Genomic DNA, 12,578 nt, shown 5'->3' with positions numbered 1-12,578 from the left:
CCAGTAAGCTTACTCAGTGATAATGTTTTGCTTAGATAACTTGGGCCAGCATGTATATTTTTTGCAAGAGCTAGTCAAAAGATTTTCATGAGAGCAAGAATTCCACATTGAAACACAGCACTGAGATTTCTACCTCAATTAGCTTCTTTGTGCATTTAATACATTATGCTTTATAGTAATTTGCTTTAAAATGATAAATGCCACTATTCTGTGTATATATAGGAAAAAAACCCAGTAAAACATGAACAAGATGCCACTTCTACCAAACATACCTCAATCATTTCTTAAAATTGCTCTTTTAGGTACTCAAGCATTCCCTCTGTGCACTCAAATGTTTTTAATTAGTGTTTTTTAAATAGCCTAAAGCCAATAATTCTATTATTTATATGTCCAAACAAATTAAATATTGTTTTATAGCAATAATTCTTAGGTTTTTGACAAACATCAGTTTTTGTAGATGTTGGGATATAAGATTAACAGAGTTCCTGCCTTGATTTGTTACTTAAATTTGGTCTGCTTATATGTATAATTTGTTGAACATGCACCAGTATTTTATATAATGGCAAGGTTGACTAAGCAGTGATATTTGAAAATTTCTTTTGAAATGTCCACATCTCAACAAAATTTATATAGCTAACATACCATGTTTCTGGAGAACATGTTTAGAATCTTCTGTGGTAGGAAAAAATATACGTATAATACATATAGTTTTTTCATTTTTTTCACTTTCCAACTATTATTCTTAAGGTAATATTTCTTTTTGTCTAATAATGACCACACGATGTGACAACTGTTCCTTAAAAGCTCCATTCCACCTTGAGAATAAGCTGATACTTTTCTTAAGGCATATTGAACCTCTCCACCCATGAGAAATTGGCTTGCCTGCCTGGGAAGGGAATCCCTAAGCACAGGTTGTGTGGGAATAATGAAATCTGTCATATGCCTTTTAGGAGTATCAGTTTCAGGGTCCAGCCGATTGGGACTCATTCTCTGATTCTGTCACTCATGCATGGGCTGTGTGAATTTGGGCCAAGTTACTTCATCTTCTTGTGCCTCAGCTTTGTTGTCTGTGTTCCCCTCACAGCCTTGAATAGAATGTTAAATACAAGAGAATAGGGCTTGGTCTGATTTAACAAAGAATCTGTAGTGCCCAGCATACAAATGGGTCCTGAATAAATATTTGTTGCATGGATAAATATATGAACTATATAACTAGAAGAGTATAGCGATAGTAATTATATAATAGGAATATTTTGAGGATACAGTGACATAAAACATGATGAATACAGAGCACAGTCCTGGATCAGAGTAACTCTTACTGGAGGGAGTTCTAGATAAGTCAGGATAAGTTTGCCTTCTGTGTCTAATCTCTATTTCCCCTTCAGATTGTGGATGGCATATTTATATTAGGACAAGTGGCCCTGTGCCATACTCTAGCACCTGGGAACTGTGTAAGATGGAAAATATTTACTACTACACATATCTCTTAACTCTTTCATAATATTTGGGAGAAGTAGAAACAAGCCAAGAGGATTAAAGGATTTTAGCATACAATCTAAAACTCATGTTATCAATGAAGATGTTTTTAGAAGTTAAGCATGCATACCAGAAAACTAGAGGTAGCATATATGATATTTCATTGATTTTAAGATGCATGTTTTAAATTTTTACATGTCCAAAATCTGGACACATTTTACAATCAATGGCATCTTACAATTGATTGGACTTTCTTTTGTTCTTTCTTTCCTTTTCTTTTTATTTTGTCTTTCCTCTCTTCCTCCTTTCCTTCTTTGTAGTTCATAATATAATAGGGTATCTTAAATAGATTTAATAAAATATGGTACATATATTAAATTTGTCTTTCTCAATGTTTATTTCTTATCATAGCGCAACTCTGGAAAGGGGCTCTTTTTTTCTACTTTCCCATCCCATGAAAATTTAATACCATAGATATACTCTATATCTGTTTATGTATTGCATGTATATTTATTTTATGAATAAAAAGAGTAAGATATTTTTGTCCCCCCACCAAGAAACAATTTTTATCCCATTGGGGACACTGTTATACCCATTAAGAAGGCAGGTATGAAAGTGATAAATCTGAATTATTCTTAGTTTTAAAAACCTCATTTACTGGAATATTGGAAATCATAAACTAATTCTTAGGCTTAGGTAGAGCTATTGGCTTTAATTATATAACAAACTGACTAGAAATTTTATTATTATCATGAATGACTGTCAAAATGCGTGTAAAGTTTGAACATTTGCTATTTACCCCAACAGTCAGAAAGCTATCCATAATATTTTTTGTTAACAAATAAAAGATCGTCAAGTTCACCCAGTGGTATCATTCAACATATCATTCTCATATTATGAAATAAGACTATTTAATAATTTCAGTGTATATACATTTAGGATGTTCACTACTTCACCTTTACTTACAAAGTCATGATTTTAAGGACATAACTTGAACACTACATCAATAAAGAGATTTTTTAAAGACCATCTAGTTTCCATGGAATACTAAGAGATACCGCCTTTATACTGCACATATGCACTCAGTGGGGAGGATGAAGATGCACAACTCTCGAAGCCTTTGGGTAGCAATCTTCTACCGCAGTCTAAGCAGTTTTGGGTTTCTACCTCCAACCGTAATGATGGAATACAGAGCTCAGTCCATTTGTGATCGGTCATCTGCACCAGAGGAAAGATAGGGACTCAGTCTATGACCATCAAATCAGGCTTTTCTCTTGAAAAGAGAATTGTTATATTCAACAGTTTTAACTGATGGAGAAAGGAGGGATTTATTTACTTGGAGAGTATCTTTAAATGGCAAAGTTGTCCAGTGTGTTCTTAAATGTTCACTTATCTTTTCTCTGGGCTATGCAGTTTAACTCCCGTCTTTTAGAATTAGTGGTGCAAAAGATTCTAAAAATTAGTGATGCGTAAAACATTTAACTTTGTTGTATGCACTGCAATATTATTTGGTATTTGACAATTCAGACATGTGTATATTGGCCTGGTTGCGTTAAATGGATATTTTTGAGACTCAAATGTGAAAAAACGAAGTGTTGCTGTTTTGGGGGATGTGAACTATTCTAGTAGATCAAGCAACGTATGAACCAAATGAACACAGGTGGTACTCAACAGAGACTCATCAGCAGTGTACAGACATCCATATCAAGGCTTTATCAATCAAGTTAGTATTACACAGGCTTTTGTAAATAAACTGAAAGTGAATTCAAAACCAGAAATCATCTCCTCCACTGCTCCTAGTACTTGCTCTTTCTCTGCCTTTTAATCGAAGCATCTCCATGATACTCCGGGCATAGACATCTCTCAAGTTAACACTGATATATGAGTCAGTGGCTATATTCTTGGTAAGTTTCTTCAGAGCCTCACGCTGTCTAACAGCTGCTTCCTTGAGCTTTAAGGTGAAGTAGCAAGCAGAGAAGCGGTCGTTAATAATAGCAATGGGCAAGGCCAAGACAAGGATTCCCGATAAGATACACATGAAGGCCACGATTTTGCCCGTGGTGGTGTCTGGTCTGATGTCCCCATATCCCACGGTAGTCATGGACGTTGTGGCCCACCACCATGCACAAGGGACACTTGTGAAGGTTGTGTCGGGAATGCTCTGCTCAGCAAAATATTCCACAGTTGAAAATATAGAGATTCCTACAGACAGAAATAGGAGCAGCAGGCCAACTTCTTCGTAACACTGGGTGATTGTCATTCCAAGTGAGCGTAAGCCTGTAACAGAACAATTGGTGTCAGTCATGAGCACCCCTCCTCTCTTCCTTCGTCCTTCCCTCCCTTCCCTTCTCCTTCTCTGCTACCCACCCACACACATGCATTTCACATTTAATATGGCTCCAGCATTGGGCAATGTTCTGGGGATATATAGATATAAATTATAATCTTCAGGAAGTTCTTAGTCTAGTTGATGGGGCCAGATTGAGAAGGATAGAAAAATATAAATAGATTCATTCACTCACTTATCATTTATTAAAAACCTACAATTTATACAAAAGAAAGGTGAGAGATGAGTTGGAGAGCAGGCAGGGGACGTTTGATAGGAGTTTGTACTTTATCCAATGGGAAACTTTGCAGCATTGCACGTGGAGGGCTCTCTTGGTCAGGTCTGCATTTCAGTGCCTCACCTTAGCACACTTTTCTAATGAAGTTTTATGTTGTCTCCTTATATTTTATGTGTCTGTTTTTCTCACCTTCCTGATAAAGTTTAATACAATTAGGGGCATCATTATCTGAAAGTCAGAGGAAGTAAAAGATGAAAATGAAGTGAAGCAGCAGAAACAAGTTAGGAATCAGTGACAAAATTGACATAAGAACATCAAATGTACATGCGAGGACATTCTCAGAGGTGTAGCAGGAGGGGTTCCTGCACTCCCATGGAACCCATTGAAATTTTTGTCCTTAATACCAAAGCTATAGGAAACTATCTCCCTTGAATACATAGAATTTCTCCTTTCCTGTCGGGAGATAGACCTGAATACAGACTATTCCTCCATTGTGAAAAGGTACAGGGGACTGGAGCCACTAGGGAATTCACTCACTATGAGGCATAGGTGAATTTCCCATTGCTAATTCTGAGGATTCTGCAAGACAGACCCAGGAGAGTCCAATCCCACCTCTGACGAGACTAAACCCTCAGGATAGTAAGAGGAGCCCATTACAGGATCGTGATTTGAATAAGGTATCTTTCCAACTCTAGAGAGATACTGATTAAAGTTTATCCACATTTCGAAGTCGTATTAACATGATGTCACAATGATACGGTCTCAGAAGTCCAGAGCAGTGCCTCTTGGAATCACTTTTAAATTTTTATTCACTCACTGGAGACTATTTTAAATATGTTAAAATACTATTTGTGCTCTCATTATTTTGAATTTTGTTCTTGAAATTTTCAGATGTTCTTGAACTATTAACCAGCTATTTTAAAATACCAATGAATATAACTTTGAGGTTTAACTTCAAAAGACATTTAAAGAATATCTTTAGAATACTGGCCTTGATATGTCTGTATTAAATTGCATTTCTGAAATATATTGACAACATATGAAGAAATGCATAGTGTTTGGGAAGGTTGTTTTCATTTCAACATTCTAAACATTTCATTTTGTAAAGAAACAAAGTGGCCTGAATTTCTGCATGTTACATCAATTAACTCAGATAATCCTAAAAAATAATATGAGATAGATGTTATACTTATGCCATTCTACAGGTGAGCAGATTGAGACAGAAAGGTAGCATATCTAGTACAAAGTTACATACCAAAGACTTAAAATTAGGCTGTCTGGCCCACCCATTGTCCTCCTAACCATTATTCTATAATACTTCTCAATTTTTATTTATAGTTAATACATAGGGGAATATGTGATCTATGTCTATATTTTGCTAAATGTAATGCTTTAGATAAAACTGTCAAATATTTATGCAACTGTTCATATCTTTTCAATAAATTAAGGCTTTATTAATCCTTCTACTTGCCTTAGAACTGACAAAACCTTTGAAGAGGTGACATTGTGGAAACATTGACATTATTTTCTTTTTCCTTTCTTTTGGGAAAAAAATGTATTCTTTACTGGGTGTTTTTAAATTGAATCCTGTGAAGAGTTTATAAATACTAGAAGAAAGCATCCCATTATGTGTGTCAGAAAACAAAGAGTGGTACTTCTAAAAGTTGTTGGAAACCCCGTTATCAAATCCCTGGTATATGAGACTAGCTAGGAAAATACACTACTAAAACTATATTAGGAGACATTGTAGTTTCCTCAGAGATGTGTGGGAAAAAACATATCTGAGGTTAATTCCTCCCTATATTTATAGGGAGAGACAACTACCATCAACTCCTTTTAGGTGACCAGTCAGGCATATATCTAGGGAAATAGGTGGGAATAGGACTCTCTAGTCAAATTATTTATATTTATATGTATCGTATGAATATGGCATCCTACTCCAGTGTCTCTTAAAGTGTGGTTCAAGACCACCTACATCAAAACTAACTTGTTAAAATATATGCTTCTGGATCCAACCCCCCAAACTAAAATCTGACTCTCGGGGATTGGGGCTCAGAATTTGCATTTTAACAAGGTTTTCAAGGGATTCTTATTTTCATTAAAGTCTAACATAAGGTAACATATGTGCTCCAGAACATATAACAGCCGGCTGGGCCGGCCACTGAAAATCATTGCCCTTGGGGATGCAAGCATCATCTTTAATGGATTTGTGTGATTTCCTCTGACATTGCCTAAAATTTTCACATGTAATTGTGTGTGTGTGTGTGTGTGTGTGTGTGTGTGTGTGTTGTGTAGAGATTTTTCTAGGGAGAGTGTTCTTTAGATCTTCAAGGCTTTATGATACATACAAACAGCTAAGGAATTCCCGTTACCGTCTCTCTTGTGCCTCCCCAATTAGGGACAAGGAAATTCTCAGATACTAGACAAAGCATTTAATTAGTGTCTTTTGCTTTCTTCCAAAGCAAAATTTCCATTGTTTCTTCAAAAATCATGGGAGGGCCACCAGTGCCCAGTCATCTCTCTTTCTGCATAGCCAGAGAAGGCCCTGGAGGACTTTCTCTTCTCCCAAGGAACACGTGTGATACTTCCTTGGACACAGAAAAGAAACTGGCTTACGTTCCTATGTATCACATATAATCTGTGCATATCTTTTTATGTGCTGTTTATGCATATTTTATGTAGAACCTTCCAGAAACACAGTATCTTTAATTTTCGTACATCTTCTGGGCACCTGGGTTAAAATAAGTTAACGTATGGTTAAATTGTTTCTCAGATGTCTTAAGGAGAGGAATTGTGTGAGAGGCAGCTTGTCCTCTATACCTGTGATAACAACCTCAAGGTTTTGCTTTTCAGTACCTTTCTGGAGATCATAATTGGGTGAAATATAGGAGTTGGTAGTTTTGAGTATCAATCTGGAGTCAAGAGTCGTTTCCCTTGGACCATGGTCAAAGCACTAATGCTTAAAAACAATGGCAAATTAAAAGGCATCAATGAAAACTGAATACCTGTGGAATGCCTGCCCAGTTTGAGCATGCGCAGAGCCCTAAGCAGCCTCAAAACCTGGACGATGCGCCCCACGTTTTCCAGCTCCTGTGTAGTCTGGCTCCCACTCAGGCTCTCTACCAGAAGAGTGATGTAGAAGGGCAAGATGGCTAGGAGGTCTATGATGTTTGGCACCTTTCTCAGGAAGCGGCACCTGTCCCGCACGCACAGGAAGCGCAGGACAAACTCCCCGGTGAACCAGCTAATGCACACGTACTCCAGGATTTCCAGCAGCTGCAGGTCCAGCCAACTTAACTCGGCTGACATCAGAGCCATGTTGACGATGGACACCGCCACGAAGATGATGGATATGACCCCAAAGATTCGGGCAGCTGTGGAAGACCCCGGTTTCTCTAGGATGTTCCAGAGCTTCTGGCGGACGGTGGGGCAAGGTCCTTGTGAGAAGTCCTGTTCGCTCTCATGTTGACTTTCCTGGTCTTCTGTGTCCTTCTTAAAGTCTAAAGTTTCACTCAGCTCCTTTCTTCTGAAGTATCTTTTAGAGAAGACAACTTGGTGATTAGTCTAACTTTTTTTAAAATACAGAAGTAAAGAGAATTAAACTTGGCAGTGAAGTCATGCTTTTTATTTCAGGAAAATGCAGAAAATGTTCATTCATATTTTACCCAGGCTTTCTTCCCACAGTACTCAAATGTTCTCATTTAGGATTATTGTTTTTAAAATGGCACTTTCATGGTAGAAGTTTATACAAAAGAATTTATACATCGCAAAGCTACTTTAGATTAAAGCATTTTATCACCCATTTTTTCTGGTAACAGGAACAGAAGTTTGCGATATGTAATTTTTTTTAAGGTGGCTAATGGAAAGGTATTCATGAAGAAATGGTAGTAATAGCAAAGCAATAGCAAAATAATAGATCACCAAAGTCCCACAATCATCCACAGTCAAAGAACCAACTTTCTGCCTTCTGTATTTAAAGCAGTTCTTGTCCAAGTTTTAAAAGTTAGTGTCCTAGGTTTGATAAACAATAACGCTCTCCACTGAAACCTACATCCCTATACATGCATTTTTTGGAGCATAAGATTTCGGACTCATTTATTTAACCACCAAATATTTATTGCAGGCCTGACCTCTCTTGACTTATAAATGAATTAGCATACTGGAAAAAGGAGAAGGTTCAGAAACTTCCAATCAGAAGTTGGCTTTGACACTTTCCGGCCTCCACTGCCACCCCACCTTCTAGCTCCGAAGTGGGCACAGGTATTCTTAAACCTGGCTTGAGCGAGGCTTGTGTAAAGCCTCAAATCTTTCCCTCTGCCGCCCTCTCTCCACCGCGCCCGCTGCCCCGCCCAGCCACCAAGCGCCTCGAGGGTACCTGTCCCTGCAGCAGGAGTCAATGCTGAGCTCGTCGATGCCCCAGTACTGGATCTCCTGGAGGAAGGAGAGCGCGCACAGCTGCTCCATGACGTGCAGGCGGCCGGTGCGATAGTAGTGCAGGACGTAGCGGAATGCTTGCGAGCTCCGGTCGAAGAAGTACTCGTTGTCCACGGGGTTGGCGTCGTCACAGAGCTCCAGGGGGCTGGGCACGGCGGTCAGGGCCCCGGGGCGCCGGCACGAGGCCACCACCACGGCCAGCTTGCCAAGGCGCGTGTGTGGGAAGCAGGACAGGGCCTGCTGCGAGAGCACAAAGCGGCTGCCGCCCACGTTGACCGTGAAGCTGTCCCCGAGCGCCAGGGGCTCCCCTTCGCCCTCGCTGCAGAAGACGCTGGAGTCCAGCGAGGTCAGGGAGGCGCTGTCCAGCGGCGAGTCCGGCGACGCCCGGCCGCGGGGAGGCAGCTCCATCCTTGCCGCCGCTGCCGGAGGGCGCCACAAAGTTGGGGGCGGTGGCACGTCCGGGATTTCCCGGGCTCCCGAGGTGGGTTCCTCCCACCCCCGAACCCTTACTCTCTCCACCCGCCTGTGCTCGTTCTCCCTCTCGCCGCTAGGGCGCTGCGAGTGCGCCGTAGCAGCGCACAAGTGTCTGAGCGCCGGGTCTGGGAGGAGCGGAGGGGTCGCGCCCAGGGAACTGCTCAGGTGTGGACCAAGCCGAGGACATCCGCAGGGCACACTGCCGGTCGCCGTGGTCCTTCCCGGACTCAGTGCCCCCTCCCCAGCTTTGTAATTGAGATCTCCAGCCCGGGAGGTGTATGGGTTGAAGGCCTCCCTGCTTGGGGGTTGGAGCGGGAGGGGAGGGGAAGGGGGAGGAAGGTCTACAGTGGAGGAGGGCACGACGAATCTTGGAGGAATGCAAGCAAGGGGAAGGGCAAGACTCACTCCCGCCTGCAGGAGACCGAAACGAAAAGTTCAGAAGGCAAAGGAAGTGGTAACCGGGTCTGAGTCTTTTCCAACTTCAGGATATATATTCCTCTCTCTGCTTTTGCTGCGCAGTTTCATAGGCCTCCCAGGGAGTGGTCGCTGGGGATGCGCGCACGTGGGGGAGGGTGACCTGGGTGCAGGGTTCGAGTCATTTGCTCGCATCCACTCTCATTCTAGTCTGTCACTCACGCTTCGTTTTATTCTCCCTCCTCCCCTAATTTTTGACCTCCTGGTTGAGAAACGAGGACAATTAATGATGACTTTCGATTAAGTCCCAGTGAGTCACTGAGAACTAGGGGTCACCATTGCCAGCTCCCGTCACGTGTTGAGGCACTTTGCGCCCTTCGGTTTAGGCTTTTCTGTCGCTACAAGTTTCCCGGAGAGCAGGTGTTCTGGGGGCATTCTTCGGTACACAGCAGAGCTGTCATTTTAGGAGAAGGGAAGGCAAAAAGACAAGGACTAGAACAGGCGTGGGCTGGGGCAGGAGTTTAAATAGTAACGACGACTCGGTAAAGGGAGAAGCCGAGCGCTGTGCCCAGGTGAGGCTAGAAGTGCATCCACGGGGCCCCTGGGAGTCGCGCCCCGGCCAACCTGTTGGACACGGGGCGGGAGCGAGGAGGAGGGCAGGGTGACTCACCTGCTGCTCCGGGCACATCTGGGGTGCGCTCAGTGGGCGCAGCTGGCTGCGTAGCCTCGATTTGATCCTCGCGATTTACACGTGAGTCTGATTTCACAGGTCCGGGAAGAGGGCTGTGCTCGCGGCTGAGCTCCTCGCCCGCGCTGGTTGTCTAGCCTCGCCTCTTCGCCACGAGCCTCCCGGCTTCGGCCCCTAGGCTGCGGCGGAGGGTGGCCGCCCCCGCCCGCGCACGCTCCCAGCCCTCGGCGGTTCCCAGCGCCAGCTGTGAGGAGAGCGGGGAGCGGAGGGAGGTGAGACCGGAGGAGGAAGTGAGGCGCTCAGTGACTGAATCTTACATTCATCCTGAAGGCGCTTCAAGGATTACTATATTAGATTCTTGTTTCCCGGAATCTGTGCGCTCACAAATGCTCAAGAACAAAATTTTCCAGTTGTATAAATCTGCGAAACTCGGGGTTAGGGCAGACGTTAACTGCTTTGTGTGGCACGGTTCAGGGTTGTCCTCATTATTTCCAGAAAGCGTCTGGGAATCCTGCATTTTTCAGAAGTCTTTGCAAGAATGAGTGCACCACACTTAGCTCCTTTTTTTCCTTGTAAGTAGTTTTAGAAAGTATATATAAAGAGGTAAAGCAGGCAGATTGACCTGAAACATAGTTGTTTAGTTCTGGCTTTGTCAACTGGCTGTGGAAGCTCTAGCTGGCATTTACTTCAAGGGCCTCAACGCCTTCCTTAGTAAAATTTCAGGTTTTAATAAAAAACACCTAACCTTTACTGGGTGCTTACTTTATGCCAGGAAATTTTTGTAAGCCCTTTACTCATTCAGTACCTTATTTAATCATAATAACAATACTATGAGGTAGAAGTATACTTGATTTACAGAAGGGAAGACTGAGGCAGAGAGAAATTATGTGATTTACTTAGGGTCACACATTCCAAATTAAAACCCAGGACTAATTGTCAGAGGCTGGCCCCATAAACACAGTGCTTGGGACGTATCATTTTTGTGTGATCTTTAAGTAAACCAAAGTGTGGTTGTATTTATTTACTTACTTTTGCAGCTTTCTAAAGAAGGGCAGGAGTTTAATGATGTATTTTCTCTAATCTTTCCACAAATGCTTGTTGCGCATCCACTATGTACCAGGCACTATTTTAGGTGCTTCAGATGGCTCCATGAAAAAAACCAGACAAGATCCCTGTCCTTATGGAACTAACATTTTCCTGTGAGAATAAAAGAACAACTTCAGTGAAATTTATAAAACAGTATACAGTATTTATCAGTTGTGGCTCTTTGGACGGCTATCCTCCTGGTTAACTTTTGCCTCTATAAAGAACTCTTCCATACAGAAAATATGGAGTTAAAAATCATCCTAGTAAGTAGTTCATCGTTATGTATGAGTACTGTGAAATTAATTTTTTTTAAGGTAGTGAAGATTTTCCCTTACATAGAGAGAAAAATTTCTCCAATATTTCACTTATATATTGGGCGTTGAAAAAAGCCAAAAGTTCTTTTAAGCCTTATTCATCCTTTAGTGTGAATAACTTGAATCAAATAATTAGCAGTAAAGTCTCCCCTAGCTTTACAGATTATTGTGAGGAAGGAGGAAAACTTTCAGAGGAGAATGACAGATTTGGGTGAGAAGGGAGATCTTGGACAGGTGACCAGAGGTTAGCAAATGGTGACTGAGGCTTGCAGGTCTCCTACGCTGCCACCAGGACCCTGGAATCAGTTGTAATTAGTGGTGTCCTGTAGAAGTAATTGTAACAATAACCACTCTTGAAGTGTAAGGCTCAAGCTAAGCATCTGAATTCTCACAATGATCCCATGAAGTAAGTATTGTTATCCTTAGCCACAAATCTCAACTCAGAGGCGCACAGGCACTAAGGAACTTTCCCAGTTTTATAGTGAATCTGTGAAGGGGAGTATATTAAGGGACCGAAACTGGGGTCTTTCTGACTCCAGATTTCATCTCAACTGCTAAGAACCTAAAATTTTCAATTGACATTCAATTTGATTAAAACAGTTTCCACTAATTAAAGTAATTATAACTAGGGATTTCACTGGTGGTGCAGTGGTTAAGAATCCGCCTGCCAGTGCAGGGGACACGGGTTCGAACCCTGGTTCAGGAAGATCCCACATGCTATGGAGCAACTAAGCCCTGCGCCACAACTACTGAACCTGTGCTCTAGAACCCACATGCCACAACTACTGAAGCTCTCACGCCTAGAGCCCATGCTCCACAACAAGGGAAGCAACGCAATGAGAAACCCGGGCACCACAACGAAGAGTAGCCCCCGCTCGAGGCAACTACTGTCTCACCTAGAGAAAGCCTGTGTGCAGCAACGAAGACCCAACGCAGCCAAAAAACAAAACAAAACAATAATTATAACTAGAAAGATGGTTACTAGTTAACTGGGAGTATACAAACACAAATGACCTATTTTAAAATACAGTCTCTTGGGTAGCAAAAATCCCGGCCTTCTTCCCTGTTCTGTTCCCTTTAATCTGTTGTCTCTGCTCACTCATTGATTGTCCAGGTTTGAGTCAGAGA

The 12,578-nt window shown here is 42.0% G+C and overlaps 1 protein-coding gene across 1 annotated transcript; it reads right to left on the bottom strand.

The window, feature by feature from the left end:
• Positions 1-3,241: 3,241 nt before the first annotated feature.
• KCNV1 (potassium voltage-gated channel modifier subfamily V member 1) lies at positions 3,242-8,915 on the bottom strand (the record flags this gene model as incomplete). The annotated part of the gene is made up of 3 exons (XM_082674970.1): positions 8,416-8,915; positions 7,046-7,575; positions 3,242-3,753 (listed from the first exon to the last, which is right to left on the bottom strand). Exons 1-3 carry the CDS (start codon positions 8,880-8,882, stop codon positions 3,242-3,244), a joined length of 1,509 nt encoding a protein of 502 aa, XP_082531096.1. The 5' UTR covers positions 8,883-8,915.
• Positions 8,916-12,578: the final 3,663 nt, after the last annotated feature.

This window comes from Grampus griseus, assembly GCF_964374135.1.
Source record: "Grampus griseus genome assembly, chromosome: 17".
NCBI lineage: Eukaryota > Metazoa > Chordata > Mammalia > Artiodactyla > Delphinidae > Grampus > Grampus griseus.
Note: the sequence above shows the minus strand (reverse complement) of the source record. Positions and strands in the feature narration are given on the sequence as shown.